This window comes from Microcaecilia unicolor, chromosome 2, assembly GCF_901765095.1.
Source record: "Microcaecilia unicolor chromosome 2, aMicUni1.1, whole genome shotgun sequence".
Classification (NCBI taxonomy): Eukaryota; Metazoa; Chordata; class Amphibia; order Gymnophiona; family Siphonopidae; genus Microcaecilia; species Microcaecilia unicolor.
Window position 1 is genome coordinate 596,272,312 of NC_044032.1, and position 26,144 is coordinate 596,298,455.

A 26,144-nucleotide genomic window follows, 5' to 3' on the forward strand; every position below is an offset into this window, starting at 1 on the left:
ATTTGAAATTGATATAAATACTTTTTAAATAATTGAAATAACAGTGTTATTACATTTTATGTTTCTGTGAAAGTGTATTTCTATCATGAACTGTAACCTATTTTCTTTTATTTCCGCTGCCTATCCATGCAGGAAGTGGAGGTTTGTAGCAGTCTTTCATATTTTGCCTTCATTTCAGTTGATGTACATTCATTTGGGATCACTGGTGGATCCTCTTGTCACATTAAAATTCCTATTGTTTTGCCCCTAGGATGATTACTTCCGCACAGGGAGCATTGGTAAATCCTTAAATCAAGGTAAGATGTTGTCTATTCCAAAATAATGTTTGTTTTTGGGAAAGATTAATTATGGAGCCCTTCTGCTAAAGGGCATTAAGCCCTATCATACACTTACCTCCCTATTTACAAAGCCGTGCTAGCGGCTGCTGTGCGGCATTGCCAACACAGCCCATTTACTTGGCAGATTTATGCCGCTTTTGAAAATGAGCCCCATAGTAACACAGCAAGTGACGGCAGAGAAAGACCTGAACGGTGCATCCAGTCTGCCCAATAGCTCACAGCACAACAAAAATTTTTTTTCGTGTGCTATTGGGCAAAACCCACACTAAATTCAGTGTGCGTATTCCAAATCCGAAGTCAGAATTGTTGTAACACCTCAGGAAATTTTGTTATGCATAAGTTTGTCCAAATGAATTAAGCACTTGGAAAGCATTGAATAATTTTTTACAGACGAGTTTTACTCCAACAATTACCTGATCTACCTCAAATTTTTCATAGTAAACAGTATATGAAAATGTAATGGAATAACAAAATTTCAAAAAAGTCTCGTATTCCAATTTAAAAGTCTTACTTCAGCAAGGCCCAGTACTGTTAAAAGTGCTTCAGGCATCTACTTTTGCGTTTGTGACTGGTCATATTTTCCCCTTGCAAAAACCAGCAGTAGTCCCCCATCATGTTGGGATTCCAGCGGCCTTGATATCTGTTCTCCATTGTAGAAATGTCTTTATGGAACCTCTCTCCATGTTCGTCACTTACGTGTCCCAAATTGGGTGAGAAAAGTCAAGATGGGAATGTAAGAAATGCATTTTCAATTACATTCGGCAGCCAAATTGTTCATATGCTTTAAGCATGTTGTCTACTAGTTCAGCATAGTTTTCAGCTCGTCTGTTCCCAAGGAAGTTCTGCACTACTAGCACAAATGCATCCCAAGCTGCAAGTTCCAGAGGGTTGAGTTTTGTTCTGAATGCATTAGTTTGTTGATTTCGGGGCCAATAAAAATTCCGGCCTTTATTTTAGCCTCAGTTTTCAGTGTGCTAAACATCTCCTTCAAATACTGGAAACCATTTCCATCACGATCAAGTGCAATTACAAAATTTTTGACTAAACCAAGTTTAATGTGAAGTGGTGCAAGATAAACTTGAAGTGGATCGACCAGTGATTTGTGTTGTACTGACCAACTGTGTGCTCGACTCTGAGAGGCCACTGTCTCATTTTGTAATGATTTTTGTCATCACGACTGTTCCATAGGCACAAGAAACACATATGATTTGTGTACCCTAACTGTAGGCCAAGCAGCAGTGCTACCACTTTCAGGTCAGCACAAATATTCCATTTATGTTCAGAGTATTTGATCATTTTCAAAATTAACTCCATAGAAGCATGGGTCTCTTTTATTCCAACCCCATGAGCCAATGGAACAGATGGTTTTTCGTTACCATTGTGCAACAAGACAGCTTTCAAACTCGTTTTGCTAGAGTCTATGAATAGCCTCCATTCATTGGGAACATGTGTACTATCTAACTCCATCATAAGACCATTTACATCAGTACAGAAACAGACATCGCTTTCCATTGCATAGTATGCAGCTAACTTGGTGTGTCAATGATGAAAGTGTGAAGTTGTGGTGCTTCGTTCTACCAAATTCCATTCCCGGAGTCTAGAAACTAGCAGTTCTGACTTTTCTCTTACCAGATCATCTAAATCTGATTGGCTCAGCAAGTGCGGCTGACCCTCCAGTTGTTCTGGATCAGGAAATACATCATGCCAATCAACATCTTCTTCTTCATCAGGATCAGAAGCGTCAGTTTCAATTGCCGTTCCTGCTGCGGGAGAGGCAGGCACTGGATTCTCTGCATCTGTGGTACTGGATTAAGAGCAGACTCACAGTCAGGATACGCAATTTGTGACTTGTTTCTCTTTGAATATCCAGCGATTTTAGTCATGCAAAAATAACAGTCTGAATGGTGATTTTTCTGCTCATGCCAAACCATCAGACATTCAATTCTGTCCCAAACAACCCGACTTTTATAACATACACAGTCCAAAAATCACTTATTATTCAGAACTTCATCTTAATTATACTAACCATCAGCACTGCAAAAGCCATTCCTTTCCTTTTACCATTCAACCATTGCGTTAGCCCAGAGTAACACACAGTGCAACAAACATGAGGTGCCCAGCTTTTATCTTGATCTCCAATTTGACAGAAATTGTCCGGATTGTTAACACATTTGCGTCTATCCATCTTGCCTTATATACTTACTGCTGACATCAGCCAATAGACCTGTCTGAGCGAGTCCGGACAGGTCCGGGCATGTCCGTTGGAATATTTCCAATATATAATGCATTAATATTATAAATGAATAGGCTTTGCATATATGTCTTAAAATCTAGACTTGTCAGGCAAATTCGGAGTTCATATTTGGAATCGGTGGGTTCAATTTAGTATAAATCACATGTTTTTCTCTCAGTAGCAAAATCATTGCATGAATGGGCTGTGTCAGCAGTACCGCATCACCAGCCTGTAAACAGGGGCCTTAGTATATGAGAAAATGTTTTCCACAAAATGTGTTAAAGCTTTGTTATGGTTAATTCCCTGCTCTCACATGCTAAATGCATGTTAATTATTTTTTTATATATATTTTTTGTGGAGGGAGCATGTCATGGGTGGAGAGTGATTATTCCTGCGTTATCAAACTAGTGAGTTTTGATTAGCATGCGCTAACCTTATAACATAAGAGTAAATATGGGAGCACTCATCACCTCCTAAATAGGTATAGTTATAAATATTAAATTTAATAGTCAACTTTCCCTCTCAAGATATCAGGCAGTAAGTGTTTCTGCATTAACCCTAGTAGGTGATGCATGCCCTAATGGCTGCATAAAAAAATATATTTTTTCAAGTAAAAAAAACATGCTGTGTTAAATCAGAGCTTAGCACATGGAAAACGTCTGCATTAAAACATGCTAAGGCAAGATTTCATACAGTTTAGTCAAAGGGCCCCTATGATAGTTAAAACATTTTCAGTCTAACAATTAGAACATATTTTATCAAAACAGTAGAAAAGTTTTTTATTTCAACATTTCTCAACCCTCTCTAGAGGCACAACTGTCTTCTCAGGTTATCCAAAATAAATATACATGAAAATGACTTGCATATATTAAACATCTAGGAGAAAATTCTATAATAGTGCATCTATGTTTAGGTGCCTATCCAGCTTATTTTCGAAAGAGAAGGCCGGCCATCTTCCAACACAAATCGGGAGATGGCTGGCCATCTCTCAAGGCCGGCGAAATTGGCATAATCGAAAGCCGATTTTGGCCGGCCTCAACTGCAGTCCGTCGCGGAGCCGGCCAAACTTCAAGGGGGCGTGTTGGAAGGGTAGCAAAGGCGGGACAGGGGCGTGCCGGGGCGTGCATAAGAGATTGGCACCCTCTGCCGATAATGGGAAAAAGAAGGGCGTCCCTGGCGAGAATTTGGTCCACTTTATTTGGTCCCTTTTTTTTCAGGTCCAAGTCCCCCAAAAGTGCCCCAACTGACCATATGACCGCTGGAGGGAATCGGGGATCACCTCCCCTTACTCCCCCAGTGGTCACCAACCCCCTCCCACCCAAAAAAAACACACATTTTTTTTGCCAGCCTCAAATGTCATACCCAGTTCCCTGACAGCAGTGTTCAGGTCCCTGGAGCAGTTTTTAGTGGTTGCAGTGCATTTCAGGCAGGTGGACACAGGCCTATCCCCCCTACTTATTACACTTGTGGTGGCAAATGGGAGCCCTCCAACCCCCCCCCCCAAACCCACTGTACCCACATGTAGGTGCCCCCCTTCACCCATAAGGGTTGTGGGGAGTGGGTTTTGGGGGGGGGATATGGGGGGCTCAGTACCCAAGGTAAGGGAGCTATGCACCTGGGAGCTATTTTAATTTTTTTTTTTTTTTTTATAAGTGCCCCCTAGGGTGCCCGGTTGGTGTCCTGGCATGTCAGGGGGACCAGTGCACTACAAATGCTGGCTCCTCCCATGACCAAATGCCTTAGATTTGGCTGGGTTTGAGATGGCCGGCCTCGGTTTCCATTATCGGCGAAAACCGAGGCCAGCCATCTCAAACCCGGCCATCTCTGACATTTGGTTGGCCCCAACCATATTATCGAAATGAAAGATGGCTGGCCATCTCGTTCGAAAATACGGTCAGCCCCGCACCTTCGCGGCGCCGTCCTCGGAGATGGGCATCCCTGGTCGAAAATGCCCCTCCACGTGGCATCTAATCTGGAAAGGAAAGTAGGCACTAGTGATCAGCAGGATGAGTTGTCGGCAGTAAGTCCTACTGGTAGTGTAAATTTGACTGCCTTTTTGGATATCTTGACTAGATCTACCCTGTTATTTACATTCTTGAATGAAGCAGATAAAACAGCAATTCTGAGATCATATTTGAAGAAGAAATCAGTATTATTTTGTGGGAAGACGATTCAAGTCTTTCCCGATGTGTCATGGTCTACCAAGTTGCAAAGGACAGCCCTTTTGGCTCTTAAAAATCGTGTGGTTGCCAAAGAAGCTACACTTTTTTTTTGCTTCCCCTGTGTTTGTTCACATACCAGAGGAAGCACTATATTTTCTTTGATTCTTTGCCACTAAAGAGATTTTTTGCAAAAAAGTTCTTGAAATAGGCAGGTGATATGCTAGTTCTTAGCTTTATATAGCCTTTAGTTCTTAGCTATATGTAGCCTTTATTGTGCAAGATATTTATCTCGTTTATTTTCCTTGATCATTTTTTTATGTTCCCCTCTTTCCTTAATGTAGGCTAGATTATTTATTATATTTTGTATTTCTTTTTACCTTAGGTAAAAACGTTGTATGTGTATAATATCGTGTTTTTTTAAAATATTTTTTTCTAATGATTATGGGAAATTGTAATTTTCAAAAGCTTAAAGCCTGGTTGTCAGCATCTATGTTACAGCTAAACACAAGTAAAAACAAGGTTCTCTGGTTCATTACCCAAGTGGGCTGTTTACCTGAATCAATGTATGTTGGGCAAAATGAGAAGCAGACAGTAGAGAAATTTTCCAGCATATTGGGAGTAATTTTGGATTCATCTTTGTCTTTTGAAGTACAGATTAATAAACTATTTAGGAATGTATTTCTGAAACTAAGACAAGTACAATTTATTCAATTTTATTTTCATGAATATAATTTTAGGCTGCTGGTTGAAAGTCTCAGTTGGATTATTGTAATGTGTTATATTCAAGTGTATTAGCAAAATTGAGGAACTGCCTATAATTGCTACTAAACATGGCAACTTGCATGACTTTTAGAAGGAACAAATTTGCTCCCCTTTTTACTAAGCCACGCGAGCGGCTGCCATGTGGCAATGCCAACACAGCCCATTCAAAGTAAATGGGCTGTGTCAGCATTAGCTCACAGCAGCCTCTAGCATGGTTTAGTAAATACGGGATTTGATATCTGAACAAGTCATTCACTTGGTATCCTATTCACCTAGGTTGAGTCTTGCATCATATGAACTTAGTAAGTCTTACTTTTAAGGGAGTTAGTTTTCAAAATTCTTTTTCTTATCAGGCTGATCAAGTATGGAATAATTTAGGGGCCCTTTTACAAAGGCGCGCTAAAAAATGGCCTGTGGTAGTGTAGGTGCATGTTTTGGTCACACACAGAGTCATTTTTCAGCACAACTGTAAAAAAATGCCTTTTAAAATTTTTTGCTGAATATGGATGTGCGGCAAAATGAAAATTGCCATGTGTCTATTTTGAGTCTAAGACCTTACCGCCAGCCATTGATCTAGTGGTATGGTCTCATGCGGTAACTGGGCGGTAATGGTCTACGTGTGTAAAATGCTGATTGCCGCTTGATTACTGCCTGCGTGCCAGAAAATAATATTTTCTGGCGCACATAGCGGATGCACATCAAAAATGAAATTACTGCAAGGGCCATGTGGTAGCCAGGCAGTAACTCGTAGGTGCCTATCCTGCTTATTTTCAAAGGATAAGGCCGGCCATCTTCCTACACAAATCGGGAGATGGCCTGCCTTCTCCTAAAGCCAGCCAAATCGGTATAATCGAAAGCCGGTTTTGTACGTCTTCAACTGCTTTCCGTCGCAGGGCCGGCCAAAGTTCAAGGGGGCGTGTCAGCAGTGTACTGAAGGCAGAACGGGGGCGGGGTTAAGAGATGGCCGGCCTCAGCCGATAATGGAAAAAAGAAGGCCGGCCCTGACGAGCATTTGACCGGCTTTACTTGGTCCCTTTTTGTTCACGACCAAACCTTGAAAAGGTGCCCAAACTGACCAGATGACCACGGGAGGGAATCGGGGATCACCTCCACTTACTCCTCCAGTGGTCACCAACCCCTTCCCAACCAAAAAAAAATGTACTTTTTTTGCCAGCCTCTATGCCAGCCTCAAATGTCATACCCAGATCCATGACAGCAGTATGCAGGTCCCTGGAGCAGTTTTTAGTGGGTGCAGTGCACTTCAGGCAGGCGGACCCAGGTTCACCCCCCCTACCTGTTACACTTGTGGTGGTAAATGGGAGCCCTCCAAAACCCACCCGAAATGCACTGTACCCACATCCAAGTGCCCCCCTTCATCCCTAAGGGCTATGGTAGTGTTGTACAGTTGTGGGGAGTGTTTTTTTTTTGGGGGGGTGGGGGGGTTTGGGGGGGCACACTACCCAAGGTAAGGGAGCTATGCACCGGGGATCATTTTGTGAAGTCCACTGCAGTGCCCCCTAGGGTGCCCGGTTGGTGTCCTGGCATGTGAAAGAGACCAGTGCACTACAAATGCTGGCTCCTCCCATGACCAAATTATCAGTGGAAACCAATGGCGGCCATCCCTAACGCCGGCGATCTCTAAGGGCAGCCCAAAATGTTGAGATTTGGCCGGCCCCAACCGTATTATCGAAACGAAAGTTGGCCGGGTATGCTGCTTTACGGGGCCATCATTAAAGATGGCCGCCTTTATAGATGGCCGGCCCCGTTCGATTATGCCGCTCCATGTGACTTAGTAAAAGGGCCCCTTACTCCGTAGTATAAAATATCAATCTTTTATTCACTATTCCAGAAGGATTTAAAAGCTTTTCTTTTAAAACATTTAGAGGGGCATAATCGAACAGGGCGCCCAAGTTTTCCTGAGGGCGTCCTGCAGGACGTCCCCGCAAAGGGGCGGGGAAACCCGTATTATCGAAACAAGATGGGCGGCCATCTTTTGTTTCGATAATACGGTCAGGGACAACAAAATCTCCTTAGAGATGGTCGACCCTAGAGATGGTTGTCCCTGGTTTTCGGCGATAATGGAAACCGAGGACGCCCATCTCAGAAATGACCAAATCCAAGCCATTTGGTCATGGGAGGAGCCAGCATTCATAGTGCACTGTTCCCCCTGACATGCCAGGACACCAACCGGGCACCCTAGGGGACACTGCAGTGGACTTCACAAAATGCTCCCAGGTGCATAGCTCCCTTACCTTGTGTGCTGAGCCCCCGAAACCCCACTCTCCACAACTGTACATCACTACCATAGTCCTAAGGGATGAAGGGGGGCACCTATATGTGGATGCAGTGGGTTTTGGGGGGCTTGCTGTTTCCTCCACAAATGTAACAGGTAGGGGGGGTATGGGCCTGGGTTCGCCTGCCTGAAGTGCACTGCAGTACCCACTAAAATTGATCCAGGGACTTGCATACTGCTGTCATGGAGCTGGGTATGATATTTGAGGCTGGCATAGAGGCTGGAAAAATATGTAAAAGATTTTTTTGAGGGTGGGAGGGGGTTAGTGACCACTGGGGGAGCAGGGGAAGGTCATCCACGATTCCCTCCGGTGGTCATCTGGTCATTTAGGGCACATTTTTGTGGCTTGGTCATAAACGAAAAAGGACCAAGTAAAGTCAGCCAAGTGTTTGTCAGGGACGCCCTTCTTTTTTCCATTATCGGCCGAGGACACCCATGTGTTAAGCACGCCCCAGTCCCGCCTTCGCTATGCTTCTGACACCCCCCCGGGAACTTTGGTCCTCCCCGCGACGGAAAGCAGTTGAGGGCGCCCAAAATCGGCTTTCGATTATGCCGATTTGGGTGACCCTGGGAGAAGGACGCCCTTCTCCCGATTTGCGGTGAAAGATGGGCGCCCTTCTCTTTCGAAAATGAGCCCAACAGTTATTTAAAACAGTTATGATTTACTTTTTTTTTAATTCTGTCAAGTGTATGTAACGTAGAAACGTTTTCTCTTTAAATTGTAAGGCGATTCAATCCTTTTTAGGGAATAAGCGAATTAAAAGTATAATTTTAGATTAGATTAGATTCTAGGTGGGTGAAAGAAGCCAAGTTTTCTGATAGCATCGGATGTCCGTATAGGATCACTTTGTACTATTCCAGTTTTTTTAGTTTACAGTGCTGCCTTTACCTGGGTAGATCCTGTTGTGTGACACCTGGAAGTTAATGCTATTATGGTGTTGTAGAATTCCTCTGTAGGTCTCGAGTAAAATTTGTAGTGTTTTATGTTATTTCACACAAATGCCCAGTATTGGATTTTGGATTTGGATTTAGGTTGCAGCTGTTTTAGTAGTAGTTCAAGGTGAGTTACATTCAGGTACAGTAGGTTTTTTCTAGTTCCTGGTAGGCTTACAGTCTGTACTGGAGGCAGTGAAGGGTTAAGTGATGTGTCCAAGATGTCAAGAATCAGCAGCCCATTCTGCATTACCGTTCAGCATCCGCTACAGTGACTTTGTAAAAGGTGTGTGTGTGGGCAGGGGGGGGGGGGGGTGGTAAACCCACTATTTAAGGTGACCTGTTATAAAATTAATTTTTAAATGTAAGGAAATGAATAGCAGGCCCAAATTTAGGTTAATGTTTAGTAGGGATGTGCATTTGTTTGAAAATACGTAGGAAGTATCAATAATATTTTCTCTGTCATTTCATATTCATTTTTCCAGAAAATGAAACAATATAAAAACTTCAGAATGTTGTGTTTTGTGACGAGTCATCATCAGTATGCAGTGTTCTTTTATAGTAGATTTAGGGTGTGCTACTGAAGATTGCACTATTGAAGGATGAAATTGGGGACAGAACAACCCAAGACAAAAAAAACACAAAAAACAAATGAGAGAACATGGAAGCAACATGACAAATGAAATGAAATGAAGAAATTTCCAATGGATGCCCCTAATTTGTAGCTGAGAATGTAGGCACTTAAGTTTGGCTGAAAACAGATGCCTAACCTGGGCATCGAACTTCAGTTCATAAATTTAGGCTCACAGCTTTTTGAACATTGGCCTCCATATTGCATTTTACTATCACATCACAGACAAATTGAGTGCACTGGTGTAATACAATTTAACATATTTAAGTACAATTTAATGTATTTAAGAATGATATATTATAGCTGTAATACACTAACAGTTTCTAACTGCTTATTGGCACGGTGAGTGGACCATTGCAGAACAGAAACATTTCAAATTGCTCTGCTGTTATTTATTCTTATTAGAGAGAACAAGTGGCAGTGTTCCAAGACTGGTTTGTGGTTCTGCATCTTCTGTAAGATTCCTTGAAAACAATTCTTGATGTGCTTTAGCTCAACAAGCTACAGACATGCTACATAATTTAAAAATCAATATTATTAAGAAAGTGTAGAGCATGATACCATTTATAGAACAAGGTTTATTTGTCACTTCTCTGCATCTGATGTCACCGATGAAAAAGAAGATGTAACATGTATTATCAGGAATGTCAATCATATACATGAAAATATATACAGTAAGCAGTCAAGAGAAACATTGGATTAACTATTCATTGAAACTTTGTAAAACATTTAACAGTAGTAAATCATTATTGAAAATTAAATAAAGGATAATAGGTGAGATTGACTTTAAGGAGGAATAAAAATTGCTCTAGAAAGAAACATATGGCTTTACTGGACTATGCTCATTAACATATTGGCCATTTAATGAGAATTAAGATTTTGTTACCTTCCAATAAGGAGGGTAATATGCAAAAGCATTTCCATAGGTAAAACAGTTCATTACCTGTAGAAATGGGCTTTTATAAAATTATCTGTCCAATGTATGGATAAAATACAGGCGCTCAGCCTACACACATACTTCTGCCCACATTAAGTGGAGGAATTCCTAGGACTAGGATCAGGGCATTTTGAAAATCCCTTTGTTGGCATCTAAATTAACCCAGAACATTTTGTATCTAAAGAAACATGGGGACAGGAAATGAAAGCAAAAATAAAATAAAAAAACCATACAGTCTTTCCAGTCTACCCATTCAAATCAACATTTCAGTTTCTACAACCCTTTAGAGATCCTTGTCCCGTGCCTTCTTTAATTCTAATGCTATCCTCATTTTTACTTCCTCCATTGGGAGGCTTTGACACACATGCATTATCCTTTCTGTAAATCTTTTTTTTTTTGGTTACTCATGGTTTTTCCCCCCTTTCACTTTTATCCTATGACCCTTTATTTTAGAGCAGGAGTTCTTACCCAGTCCTTGGAACACACCTAACCAGCCAAGTTTTCTAAAGAATAAGTATGAGATAGAATTTCAGACAATGGATGTGCATGTAAATTTATCTCATACATATTCAGGAGTAATGTCAGGAAGTATTTTTTCACGGAGAGGGTGGTGGATATGTGGAATGCCCTTCCACGGGAGGTGGTGGAGATGAAAATAGTAATGGAATTCAAACATGCGTGGGATAAACCCAAAGCAATCCTGTTTAGAAGGAATGGATCTATGGAATCTTAGCGGACATTGGGTGGCGATGCCAGTATTTGGAGAATAAAACCGGTGCAGGGCGGACTTCTACAGTCTGTGCCCTGAGAAAGGCAGGGACAAATCAAACTCGGATATACATATAAAGTATTACATACCATGTAAAATGAGTTTATGTTGTTGGGCAGACTGGAAGGACCGTTCAGGTCTTTATCTGTCATCATTTCATTTACTATGTTGATGTTTAGAAAACCTGACTGGCTAGGTGTGTCCCAAGAACTATGTTGAGAATTCCTGTTGTAGGGCATATGTATCATTGAAAAGTCATGACTACTATGTCCTTATACCTTGATGTTATTTAAATATCTCTATCATATTTCTCCTTTCCCACCTGTCCTACAGGCAAACATGTTTAGATCTTTCTCTTTTCCAATGTTCTTCTTAGCAAAGATCATTGACCATTTAATAGTCAACCTATAGACTGGTTTATATCTTAATGAAGATCTCCAGAATTGCACAGGGTATTCAACTGAAGTCTCAGATTTATAGAAATCACTTTCTTTTCCTTTTATTTGCTGATTATTGTTTCCCTGACGAACCTAAGCATTTTTTGGCATTTCCCATTTCATTACCATCTAAGAAGGAAACAGTAACAGGCTCATTTTCGAAAGAGAAGGACGTCCATCTTTCGACACAAATCGGAAGATGGGCGTCCTTCTCACAGGGTCACCCAAATTGGCATAATCAAAAGCCGATTTTGGGCGTCCCCAACTGCTTTCTGTCACAGGGATGACCAAAGTTCAAGGGGGCGTATCGGAGGCGGGACTTGGGCATGCCTAACACATGGACGTCCTCGACCCATAATGGAAAAAAAAGGGCGTCCCTGACAAGCACTTGGCCGACTTTACCTGGTCCTGTTTTTCTTACAACCAAGCCATAAAAAGGTGCCCAAACTGACCAGATGACCACTGGAGAGAATCGGGGATGACCTTCCCTTACTCCCCCAGTGGTCACTAACCCCCTCCCACCCTCAAAAAATATCTTTCAAAATATTTTTTGCCAGCCTCAGATGTCATACTCAGCTCCATCACAGCAGTATGCAGGTCCCTAGAGCAGTTTTAGTGGGTGCAGCGCACTTCAGGTAGGCGGACCCAGGCCCATCTCCCCCCTACCTGTTACATTTGTGGAGGAAATAGTGAGCCCTCCAAAACCCACCACAAACCCACTATACCCACATATAGGTGCCCCCTTCACCTGTAAGGGCTATGGTAGTGGTATACAGTTATGGGTAGTGGGTTTTCGGGGGCGGGGGGTTGGGGGGCTCAGCACACAAGGTAATGGAGCTATGTTCCTGGGAGCAATTTAAGAAGTCTACTGCAGTGCCCCCTAGAGTGCCCGGCTGGTGTCCTGGCATGTCAGAGGGACCAGTGCACTACAAATGCTGGCTAATTCCACAACCAAAGGGCTTGCATTTGGTCGTTTCTGAGATGGGAATCCTTAGTTTCCATTATCGCCGAAAATCAGAAACGACCAAGTCTAGAGACGACCATCACTAAGGACGACCAAAATTTCAAGATTTGGGCGTCCCCGACTGTATTATCGAAACGAAAGATGGACGTCCATCTTTTTCGATAATACGGGTTTCCCCGCCCCTCCATTAGGACATTTTGCGAGGACGTCCTCAACAAAACTTGGGCATCTCTTTCGATTATGCCCCTCCACATAAATCACACAATATACCATATAAAATAAAAGACATTTATATATTAGGCTATTATCCTTAATACTTTAGCAAATTTTAAATTATTGAAAAATTCAAAAATACTAAGATAGAGTCAGCAGTCCAGCAGTGAGAGGGGTGCTATCTAGTCTTTTGCATTGAGTGTCACATGTATGATTATCTCCCAGATGGTGAGCAGTTAGATGTGTGTGCCCAATGCAAAGAGCTCCTAGCTCTCAGAGATTGGGTCCATTTTCTTGAGGCTAGAGTAGCAGATTTGGTAGAGCTGAGGGAGACAGACAGGTACATAGAGGAGACCTACAGGGATGTTTCAGAGAAGTCCCATCTCCAGTCTGGTAGCCCATGTACTACCTTGGAGGAGGGAGATTCCTAGAAGGAGAGCATCACACTGGTGAAGTAGGAAGTACTCCTGTAGCCAGGAACTGCCCACCAGGGGATGTACTATCCTCTCGCACATCCAGGACGTCTCCAAGTGCTGCCCAGGAGGGAAAGGTTAGGACAGCTGTTGTAGTTGGTGATTCGATCATTAGAGATATAGATTTCTGGGTGGCTGGTGGATGTGAGGATCACCTGGTGACTTGCCTGCCTGGTGCGAAGGTGGCGGACCTCACAAGTCACCTAGATAGGGGAGGAGCCGGCTGTCTTGGTACATGTGGGTACCGATGGCATAGGAAAATGTGGAAGAGAGTTCTGGAAGCCAAATTTAGGCTCTAAGGTCGAAAGCTCAAATCCAGAACCTCGAGGGTAGCATTTTCTGAAGTGCTCCCGTTCCACGCGCAGGGCCCAAGAGATAGGTAGAGCTCTGGAGTCTCAATGCGTGGATGAGGCGATGCTGCAGGGAGGAGGGTTTTAGATTTGTTAGGAACTGGGCAACATTCTGGGGAAGGGGGAGCCTATTCTGAAACGATGGGATTCACCTTAACCAGGGCGGGACCAGGCTGCTGGCATTGGCATTTTAAAAGGAGATAGAGCAGCTTTTAAACTATAAACTGGGTGAAGGTCGACAGTTGCTCAAAAGCGCATGGTTCGGGAAACCGTATCTTTCAAAGGTATCACCAAAACAGGGAAATGGTATCCTGATAGTGAGGTTACGTGGAGGGGCATAATCGAACAGAAACGCCTATCTCCATGGGCGTTAATCTCCGAGAACGGGTCCGTGAAGGGGCGGAGTGAACCGTATTTTCAAAATAAAATAGACGCCCATGTTTTATTCGCCAAGGTGTGAGCTGGGCGTTTTTGCTTTTCAGCGATAATGGAAAATGAAATCGCCCAGCTCAAAAACGAATAAATCCAAGGCATTTGTTCGTGGGAGGGGCCAGGATTCATAGTGCACTGGTCCCCCTCACATGCCAGGACACCAACCGGGCACCCTAGGGGGCACTTTTACAAAAACAAAAAAAAAGGTAAAAGAGCTCCCAGGTGCATAGCACCCTTCCCTTGGGTGTTGAGCCCCCCAAATCCCCCTCAAAACCCACTGCCCACAAGTCTACACCATTACTATAGCCCTAAGAGGTGAAGGGGGGCACCTACATGTGGGTACAGTGGGTTTGGGGGGGTTGGACGACTATGCATTAAGCAGCACAATTGTAACAGGTAGGGGGGGGATGGGCCTGGGTCCACCTGCCTGAAGTCCACTGCACCCCCTAACAACTGCTCCAGGGACCTGCATACTGCTGCCAGGGAGGTGGGTATGACATTTGAGGGTGAAAGTAAAAAGTTGTGAAACATCATTTTTTTGTGGTGGGAGGGGGTTAGTGACCACTGGGGGAGTCAGGGGAGGTCATCCCCGACTCCCTCTGGGGGTCATCTGGTCATTTAGGGCACTTTTTGGGGCCTTATTCGTGAAAAAACAGGGTCCAGGAAAAGTGCCCTAAATTCTAGCTACAAACGCATCCATTATCGGCGAAAGGCGCCCATCTCTGTTCGGGTGATAACCACGCCCCAGTTCCGCCTTCACCACGCCTCCGACACGCCCCCGTCAACTTTGTCCGCATCCGCGACGGAGTGCAGTTGAAAGAGTCCAAGGTTCGGCTTTCGATTATACCGCTTTATTTGTTTTTGTGAGAAAAACGCCCATCTCCCGATTTAGGTCGGAACTTGGGCGTTTTTCTCGTTCGATTATAAGCTGGATAGTAACATAGTAGATGACGGCAGAAAAAGACCTGCACGGTCCATCCAGTCTGCCCAACAAGACAAACTCATATGTGTATACCTTACCTTGATTTGTACCTGCCTTATTCAGGGCACAGACCGTACAAGTCTGCCCAGCAGTATTTTCCGCCTCCCAACCACCAGTCCCGCCTACCATCACCGGTTCTGGCACAGACCGTATAAGTCTGCCCTCCACTATCCTCGCCTCCCAACCACCAACCCCTCTTCCCCCCACCCGCTCCACCACCCAATTTCGGCTAAGCTTCTGAGGATCCATTCCTTCCGCACAGGATTCCTTTATGCATATCCCACACATGTTTGAATTCCGTTACCATTTTCATCTCCACCACCTCCCGCGGGAGGGCATTCCAAGCATCCACCACCCTCTCTGTGAAAAAATACTTCCTGACATCTTTCCTGAGTCTGCCCCCCTTCAATCTCATTTCATGTCTTCTGTTCTACTGCCTTCCCATCTCCGGAAAAGATTTTTTTGCGGATTAATACCTTTCAAATATTTGAACGTCTGTATCATATCACCCCTGTTCCTCCTTTCCTCCAAGGTATACATGTTCAGGTCAGCAAGTCTTTGGTCATACATCTTGGAATGCAAATCCCATACCATTCTCGTAGCTTTTCTTTGCACCGCTTCCATTTTTTTAACATCCTTCGCAAGGTACGGCCTCCAAAACTGAACACAATACTCCAGGTGGGGCCTCACCAACGACTTGTACAGGGGCATCAACACTTCCTTTCTTCTGCTGATCACACCTCTCTCTATGCAGCCTAGCAACCTTCTCGCTACGGCCACCGCCTTGTCACACTGTTTCGTCGCCTTCAGATCCTCTGATACTATCACTCCAAGATCCCTCTCCCCCTCAGTACCTATCAGACTCTCACCGCCTAACACTTAAGTCTCTCGTGGGTTTCTACTTCCTAAGTGCATCACTTTGCATTTCTTCGCATTGAATTTTAATTGCCAAACCTTAGACCATTCTTCTAGATTCCTCAGATCCTTTTTCATGCTTTCCACTCCCTCCCGGGTGTCCACTCTGTTGCAAATCTTAGTATCATCCGCAAATAGGCAAACTTTACTTTCTAACCCTTCTGCAATGTCACTCACAAATATATTGAACAGAATCAGCCCCAGCACCGATCCCTGAGGCACTCCACTACTCACCTTTCCCTCCTCCAACCGAACTCCATTTACCACCACCCTCTGTCGTCTGTCCGTCAACCAGTTCCTAATTCAGTTCACCACTTTGGGACCTATCTTCAGCCCATCGAGTTTATTTAAGAGCCTCCTGTGGGGAACCGTGTCAAAAGCTTTGCTAAAATCTAAGTAGATTACGTCTATAGCACGTCGATGATTCAATTCTCCAGTTACCCAATCAAAAAATTCAATGAGATTTGTTTGGCACGATTTCCCTCTGGTAAAACCATGTTGTCTCGGACCTTGCAACTTATTGGCTTCCAGGAAATTCACTATCCTTTCCATCAGCATCACTTCCATTACTTTTCCAATAACCGAAGTGAGGCTTACCGGCCTGTAGTTTCCAGCTTCTTCCCTATCACCACCACCTCCGCCGTTCTCCAATCCCTCAGAACCTCTCCTGTCTCCAAGGATTTATTAAACAAATCTTTAAGAGGACCCGCCAGAACCTCTCTGAGCTCCCTCAATATTCTGGGGTGGATCCCATCCGGTCACATGGCTTTGTCCACCTTTAGCTTTCCAAGTTGTTGATACACACTCCCTTCCGTGAACGGTGCTCTATCCACTCCATTCTCAGGTGTACTTTTGCCAGTCCCTTGCGGTCCTTCTCCAGGATTTTCTTCAGTGAAAACAGAACAAAAGTATCTATTTAGCAAATTGGCTTTTTCTTCATCATTATCTACATAGCAGTTTGCTGTATCTTTTAGTCTCAAATTCCCTTTTTAGTCATTTTCCTTTCACTAATATACCTGAAGAAATTTTTGTCTTCCCTCCTTACATTTCTAGACATTTGTTCTTCTGCTTGCGCCTTCGCCAGACGTACCTCTCTCTTGGCTTCTTTCAGTTTCATCCGGTATTCCTCCCCGTGTTCCTCTTCTTGAGATTTTCTATATTTCTGGAACTCTAACTCTTTAGCCTTTATTTTCTCAGCCACTTGCTTGGAGAACCATATCGGTTTCCTTTTTCTCTTGCTTTTATTTACTCTCCTTATATAAAGGTCTGTGGCCCTATTTATTACTTCTTTCAGCCTGGACCACTGTCCTTCCACTTGTAGGTCCTCCCAGCCCATCAGCTCCTTCCTCAGGTATTCCCCCATTTTACTAAAGTCAGCACGCTTGAAATCCAGGACTTTGAGTTTAGAGTGGCCGCCTTCCACTTCAGCCGTCATATCAAACCAAACCGTTTGATGGTCACTGCTTCCCAGGTGTGCACCCACTCGGACATTTGACACTCTATCCCCATTTGTGAGCACCAGATCCAGCGTCGCTCCCTCCATAGTCCAAAGAGACCATAGCAGATCAGGTGTACTTAAATAAAAATAAAAATCAGACAAAAGATTGCAAATTAATACTGTCAAGTACTCAGCATGATGTAAATAGGAACAACAAACATAGTTTGAAATGTTTATATGCGAATGCCAGGAGCCTAAGAAATAAGATAGGAGAGTTAGAATATATTGAACTAAATGAAAAATTAGATATAATAGGCATCTCTGAGACCTGGTGGAAGGAGGATAACCAGTGGGACACTGTCATACTGGGGTACAAATTATATCGTAGTGATAAGGTGGATCGAATTGGTGGAAGGTTTAGCATTGTATATTAAGGAGAGCCTTGAATCAAATAGATTGAAAATTCTGCAGGAAACAAAACACATCTTGGAATCACTATCCAGCTTATTTTCAAAGGAGATCGCCGACCATCTTCCGATATAAATTGGGAGATGGCCGGCGATCTCCTGAAACCGGCCAAATCGGTATAATCGAAAGCAGATTTTGGCCGGTGCCAACTGCTTTCCGTCGCTGAGCCGGCCAAACTTCAAGGGGGTGTTTCGGTAAGCTAGCAAAGGTGGGACCTGGGCGTGCTTTGAGATGGCCGGCTTCGCCCGATAATGGAAAAAAGAAAGCCGGCCTTGACAAGGATTTCGCCAGCTTCACTTGGTCCCTTTTTTTTCAAGACCAAGCTTCAAAAAGGTGCCCAAACTGACCAATTGACCACCGGAGAGAATCAGGGATGACCTCCCCTTACTCCCCCAGTGGTCACCAACTCCCTCCCACCAAAAAAAAAATTAAAAACAAATATTTTTTGCCAGCCTCTATGCCAGCCTGAAATGTCATACCCAGCTCCCTGACAGCAGTATGCAGGTCCCTGGAGCAGTATTTAGTGGGTGCAGTGCACTTCAGGCAGGTAGACACAGGCCCATCCCCCCCTACCTGTTACACTTGTGGTGGTAAATGTTAAGCCCTCCAAAACCCCCCAAAACCCACTGTACCCACATGTAGGTGCCCCCTTCACCCCTAAGGGCTATGGTAATGGTGTACAATTGTGGTGAGTGGGTTTGGGGGGATTTTGGGGGCTCAGCAACCAAGGTAAGGGAGGTATGCATCTGGGAGCAATTTTTTGAAGTAAAGTGCAGTGCCCCCTAGGATGCCCGGTTGGTGTCCTGGCATGTGAGGGTAACCAGTGCACTACAAATGCTGGCCCCTCCCACGACCAATTCCTTGGATTTGGCCGGGTTTGAGATTGCCGGCCTCGGTTTCCATTATCGTCAAAAACCGAGGCCGGCCATCTCAAACCCGGCCATCTCTGACATTTGGCTGGCCCCAACTGTATTATCGAAACGAAAGATGGCTGGCCATCTTTTTCGATAATATGGTTCAGGACCACTGTTTGCGGTGTCGGCCAAATAGATGGCCGGCCATCTATTTGGCCAGTGCCGTTCGATTATGCCCCTCCACAGATTGAAATTCCATTTGTAAAGGGGAAAAAGATAGTGATAGGAGTGTACTACCGTCCGCCTGGCCAGTATGAACAGACGGATGCAGAAATGTTAAAGGAAATTAGGGAGGCTAACAAACTGGGCAACAAAATAATAATGAGTGATTTAAATTACCCCGATATTGACTGGGTAAATGTAACATCAGGGCATGCTAGGGAGGTAAAATTGCTTGACAAAAATCAAGGACTGCTTTATGGAGCAGCTGGTACAGGAGCCGACGAGACAAGGAAAAATTCTAGACCTAGTCCTTCGTGGAGCACATGATGTGGTGCGGGAGGTAATGGTACTGGGGCCACTATATAACAGTGATCATAATATGATCGGATTTGTTATTAGCTTTGAAGTAAGTATACATAGGAAATCAAATACATTAGTGTTTAACTTTAAAAAAAAGAGACTATGATAAAATAAGAAGAATGATGAAAAAAAACTTAGAGGAGCGGCTTTGAGGGTCAAAAATTTACATCATGCATGGATGCTGTTCAAAAACACCATCTTGGAAGCCCAAGCCAAATATATTCTGTACATTAAAAAAGGAGGATGGAAGACCAAACGACTGCTGGCATGGTTAAAAAGTGAGGTGAAGGAAGCTATTACAGCTAAAAGAAAATCCTTCAGAAAATGGAAGAAGGAACTGACTGAAAATAACAAGAAACAGGATAAGGAATATCAAGTCAAATGCAAATTGCTGATAAAGAAGGCTAAGAGGGGCTTCGAAAAAAAGATTGCGTTAGAGGCAAAAACACATTAAAAATGTTTTAGGTATGTTAAAAGCAGGAACCCAGCAAAAGAATTGGTTGAACCGCTAGATGACCAAGGGGTAAAAGGGGCGATCCGGGAAGACAAAGCCGTAGCAGAGAGATTAAATTAATTCTTTGCTGCAGTCTTCACCGAGGAAGATTTGGGAAAGATACCGGTGCCAGAAATGGTATTCAAAGCTGAAAATTCAGAGAAACTGAATGAACTGAATGAATTCTCTATACTCCCGAACATCCTAGATTACTTCGGGATTGGAGGAAACATACTAAGATGGTTTAAAGGCTTCTTAACAGCAAGAACTTATCAAGTGATTTCAAACATCAACACCATGGAAACCTGAATGTGGAGTACCACAAGGATCACCGCTCTCACCAACCCTTTTCAACTTAATGATGACACCTTTAGCCAAATTGCTATCCAACCAAGGATTTAACCCGTACATCTATGCAGACGATGTCACGATTTACATCCCGTTCAAACAAGAAATAACCGAAATCACAAATGAAATCACACACAGTCTCCAAATAATGAACTCTTGGGCAGACGCATTCCAACTAAAGCTAAACGCAGAAAAAACACAATTTCTCATCCTGTCCTCACCATACAATACAAACAAGCCCAATACCATAAACACCCCAGATTACACACTTCCGGTCTCAGACAGTCTGAAAATTCTGGGAGTCACAATTTACCGAAATCTCACACTCGAAGACCATGCGAAAAATACAGCAAAAAAAATGTTGTACTCAATGTGGAAACTTAAAAGAATCAAACCTTTTTTCCCAAGAGAAGTATTCTGCAGCCTAGTACAATCAATGGTGCTAAGTCATCTAGACTACTGCAATGCCATTTATGCCGGATGCAAAGAACACATCATTAAGAAGCTTCAAACCACTCAAAATACAGCAGCTAGACTCATATTTGGGAAAGCAAAATATGAAAGCGCCAAACCACTAAGAGAAACACTACACTGGCTCCCATTAAAAGAACGAATTGCGTTCAAAGTTTGCACCCTGGTCCACAAAATTGTCCATGGGGAAGCCCCGACCTACATGTCAGACCTTATAGACTTGCCTGTAGGAACACAAAAAGATCATCACACACATTCCTCAATCTCCACTATCCTAACTGTAAAGGGCTAAAATATAAATCCACATACGCGACCAGCTTCTCATACATCTGCACGCAGAAATGGAACGCACTACCGAAGGCCATAAAACAACAAAAGACCTAACCATCTTCTGAAGGCTACTGAAAACAGATCTTTTCAAGAAGGCATACAATAAACATCCATCTTAAATACCAAATAACAACATTATACACGATCTCTACAAAACTGAACTTTTATCGAGTAACTCTTAACCTCTTTACTTTCAATGATCAAGCACTACCACTTTAAACCTTATGTCGAATAGGATCTCTCTATAGTCGATGATCTAATGTATGTTACAGTCCAATGTATTACTCAGGAACCTTCATGCAATACCATAATGTATTTTTCTTCACCATGTATATATGCACATGGTATATATATATATATATATATATATATATATATATATATATATCTAATATAATAAAACGCACCCTCAACGTTCTGAGGACAACGTTCTGTGAAGCCTTGAAGCCTTGAAGCCTGAAGCCTTGAAGCCTTGAAGCCTTGAAGCCTTGAAGCCATGAAGCCATCTGACGTCACTCCCAGTGCCTACTTTCCTTATCAAATATGCACCAATCTGGGCACCCCTATGCAGTTGCATTTATAGACTTATCCTCCGACACCCATCTAATATAATAAAACGCACCCTCAACGTTCTGAGGACAACGTTCTGTGAAGCCTTGAAGCCTTGAAGCCTGAAGCCTGAAGCCTGAAGCCTTGAAGCCTTGAAGCCTTGAAGCCATGAAGCCATCTGACGTCACTCCCAGGCTGAAGGGTTCGCGCCGGATTTGTGGTGTGAAGCCTTCAAGCCAGCCAGCCGTCTTTGCCCCGCCCTCGCCTCAAACCAAACAAATCCGGAAGCGAAGCGTCAGGGAAGGAGGCGGCGCTCCCGACGTCTAGCCTTCCCTTCGCTGTGTTCCGCCTTCAAAAGAAGGCGGGAGACAGCGAAGGGAAAGCAAGACGTCAGGAGCGCCGCCTCCTTCCCTGACGTTTCGCTGCACGAACCGCCACGGAGGTAAAGTTAAAACGAAGAAGAAAAAAAAAAAGGGATGCATGGATGCGAAGGGGGGGACATGGATGCGAAGGGGGGGGGAGAAGAGGGCGGGCCAGGCTGCGACATGGGAGAGAGAGGAGCATGGATGCGAGGGGGGGGGGGGGTCATGGAAGGGAGAGAGGGGACTTGCTGGAAAAGGATGAATGGAGGCGGCAGAGGACAGAGGAGCATGGATGGGCATGGAATGGGAGGGCAGGGCTCAGGGAGAGAGGGGAATTACTGGAAATGGATGAATGAAGGGGCCAGGGGACAGAGGAGCATGGATGGGCATGGATTGGGAGGGCAGGACTAAGGGAGAGAGGGAAATTGCTGGATAGGGATGAATAGAGGGGACAGATGGGCATGGATGGATATGGATTGCAGGGCAGGCCTCAGGTAGAGAGGGCAATTGCTGGATAGGGAAAAATGGAGGGGCCAGGTGACAGATGAGCATGGATTGGAAGGGCAGGACTCAGGGAGAGGGAAATTGCTGGATAGGGATGAATGGAGGGGACAGATGGCCATGGATGGATATGGATTGCAGGGCAGGCCTCAGGCACAGAGAGGGAAAATGCTGGATAGAGAAAAATGGAGGGGCCAGGTGATAGAGGAGCATGGATGGGCATGGATTGGAAGGGCAGGACTCAGGGAGAGGGGAATTGCTGGATAGGGATGAATGGAGGGGACAGATGGGCATGGATGGATATGGATTGCAGGGCAGGCCTCAGGCAGAGAGGGGAAATGCTGGATAGGGAAAAATGGAGGGGCCAGGTGACAGAGGAGCATGGTTGGGCATGGATTGGAAGAGCAGGACTCAGGGAGAGGGGAATTGCTGGATAGGGATGAATGGAGGGGACAGATGGGCATGGATGGATATGGATTGCAGGGCAGGCCTCAGGCAGAGAGGGGAAATGCTGGATAGGGATGAATGGAGGGGCCAGGTGACAGAGGAGCATGGATGGGCATGGATTGGAAGGGCAGGACTCAGGGAGAGGGGAATTGCTGGATAGGGATGAATGGAGGGGACAGATGGGCATGGATGGATATGGATTGCAGGGCAGGCCTCAGGCAGAGAGGGGAAATGCTGGATAGGGATGAATGGAGGGGCCAGGTGACAGAGGAGCATGGATGGGCATGGATTGGAAGGGCAGGACTCAGGGAGAGGGGAATTGCTGGATAGGGATGAATGGAGGGGACAGATGGGCATGGATGGATATGGATTGCAGGGCAGGCCTCAGGCAGAGAGGGGAAATGCTGGATAGGGAAAAATGGAGGGGCCAGGTGACAGAGGAGCATGGATGGGCATGGATTGGAAGAGCAGGACTCAGGGAGAGGGGAATTGCTGGATAGGGATGAATGGAGGGGTCAGATGGGCATGGATGGATATGGATTGCAGGGCAGGCCTCAGGCAGAGAGGGGAAATGCTGGATAGGGATGAATGGAGGGGGCAGGTGACAGAGAAACATGGATGGCCATGGATTGGGAGGGCAGGGCTCAGGGAGAGAGGGGAATTGCTGGAAAAGGATGAATGGAGGGGGCAGGGGACAGATGGCCATGGATTGGGAGGGCACGGCTCACACTCTCTCTCTCATATACAATGTCTTTCTGACTCTCACTCTCACACACTCTGTCTCACACTGTATCACATTCACTCTCTATGTGCCACACAGTCACTCACACACTCGCTTGGTCTCATACACACACTCTCTCTCACACTGTGTCTCACATACACACTTGCACACACTCTCATTCTCACACACACACTCTCTCACAAACACACTCACACCCAGACTCACTCTCTCTCTCACACACTCACACTTTCACTCTGACTCTCAAACAGTCACTCTCACATACACTCTCCCAAACATACACACTCCAACGAAAACCTTGCTAGCGCCCGTTTCATTTGTGTCAGAAACGGGCCTTTTTTACTAGTATATATATATACCATGACCTGTTCCATTTATATTTTGTTCCATGTATGGATGCACCTTAACGCAATACCATTTGTAATTCTGTTACCTGGAAATGGCAACCGCCATTACGGCAAATGTAAGCCACATTGAGCCTGCAAATTGGTGGGAAAATGTGGGATACAAATGCTAAAGTAACAAAACAAATAGGGATGACTCCGCTGGATCATAAGTCATGACAAACCAAAAAACAGCGGGCATTATATATCAGTTGTGAATAAATGACTGAGGAGGAGAGAACCTCAGACCGGTGACACTTTTTTAATCAATAAGATTATATCAGTGTGGCCACAAAAATGTAATCACTGGTCCTCTGCCAACCTCCTACCTCAATATTCATTTGCGTGCTTCCAATAACCGTTAGTGCTAAATAACAGAACCATATTCAAAGAATATCAAACATCACAGCTACTTAGCTTGTTGCTGCTCCAACCAGGGGCTCCCCAATGGTCCCGTTTCACCACTTGGGCTTCATCAGGAGAAGAGCACCCTGCAACGCCAAGCTGTGGTAAGTATACCTAAAAAAAACAAGCACACAACATACATTCAATGTCTCACATAACTCACAACCACCTACAAAAATCTAAAAGTAATATTAATAGCGCCAATATAACTCACCCGGCGGATCAATAAAACTGCAGACAAAATGTGCACCAGAGTTGCCCACAATCCCCTGAGAATTTAAGCTCCGCTTTGAAAAACAGCTGATGGGGCGTAACTGGAAATCAAAACTGGCATAAAATTTCTAAACAAACAGGGCAATCTTGTTTAAACAATGAAAATATTACACTGCTTTAACAATATATAAATATATAACAATATATAAACAAGCCCATAGAATACAAACTGAAAACTACGCCAGGGTTACCCACAATCCCCTGCGAATTTAAACCCCCCGAAGAGAAACAGCTGAACTAAACGTAAACCAGATATCTAATCTGATGCATGTATACTAAACAAACAGGGCAACCTTGCTTAACTCATAAATGAATTGCTCTGCTTCATCGTTCGAATGTATCACAAACGAAGCATCATTTCTCAGCGGTGCAGAGCATCAAACACACAAGCAGGCAGCCTCATGCTCATATATAAGAATGGGTATGAACATCACACAACAATTACAGCCTTCCTATCGAACAAACTACACCACAGTCAAATGACCCTAATCTGTGCAATTATAGATATGTACGTACCCCATTTGACCAGATCAGGGCATTTTCCAGACATTTCCCTAGGACAGTGCCCTCTGGTGGAGTCCGCAGGCCAGGGCAGTCCTTGTGCTTATCACAGCCTACATTAGGCGTTTACCCCCATTATTATAAAGCAATGCATGTTAATTTTAGAAAAAACCCCATTATCCCAAGTCTGCTTTCCCTCTTTTCAGATTTGTGTAAATCTAATTAGTGCTAATTTTTGTCAGAATTGCTGAGATGTCAGGATTGCTGGACATACTTAGATTAATATGAAACCAGCTTTTGATACCCCCCTCTCGCTCAGGAAGCCCTGAGGATGGCAGATGGACCAAATGTTGCCCAGCTATGTGCTAGCCCTTTGTTTCTCAAGTACCCCTAATTAACACACCTTTGTCCTCTCTGGGCATCTGGGACCAGGGCTGTCTGAGAACAATGAAAGCCAGACAGAGAGGCTCAAAAACTAAGGACTTCAAAGATTAAAGCCTGTGAAAATGCTCATCTTCCTTACATCAGGAAATTAAACTGGAGTTTGCAAAGGAAATAGCTGATAACAAAGTTTGGGAAGAAAATAAGTTATTTGATCCCTCTCTGGTCCTGTTAGGTATATAAAAGTCAGAGCACATGGCTCTGCTCTCTTCTTTTCTTTCTCTACACACCCCCATCTTTAGCCACCAGAGCACATCGGTCTGCGCTTCTCTTTCTTTCTCTGCACACCCCCATCTTTAGCCCCCAGAGCACCTGGCTCTTGTCCCTTCTTCTCCTTCAGCCCTACTCCAAGGCTCTCTCTCTTTTTCCTCTGAACACCCCCATCCTTACTTTTCTCTCATTGATACAATATACTTTCTATATATATCCAAACCCGTGTGGATTGTGTATTCTTGGGAATGCACTGCCTCTAAGGACTAGACCCAGGACCATACCTAGGCAACGAATGCTGACATTTTGGGGGCTCCATCTCGGTTTCCAAGAGGATCTCCAGCTGGGTAAGTAAGGACATTTCCTTTTCACTTTTTGCATGTTTTGATATGTACGTCTAGGCTTGGTAGAGTGGATTGAAAGTTGAATTAATTTAATGCTCAGAAAAGACTGATGGATCTTCCAACTTTGCATTGGAAGGGGTACAAAGTGTAACGGTCCCACATTTAATACACTACATACAGT

The 26,144-nt window shown here is 44.2% G+C and overlaps 1 protein-coding gene across 2 annotated transcripts in view; it reads left to right on the top strand.

The window, feature by feature from the left end:
- SPOCK3 (SPARC (osteonectin), cwcv and kazal like domains proteoglycan 3) overlaps positions 1-26,144 on the top strand; it is a 493,521-nt gene that overhangs the window by 166,002 nt on the left and 301,375 nt on the right. For both annotated transcript variants that reach the window (XM_030191577.1, XM_030191578.1), the window contains one exon: positions 251-296. In XM_030191577.1, coding sequence (XP_030047437.1) covers positions 251-296 — 46 coding nt within the window. The remainder of the gene's footprint in view (positions 1-250; positions 297-26,144) is intronic.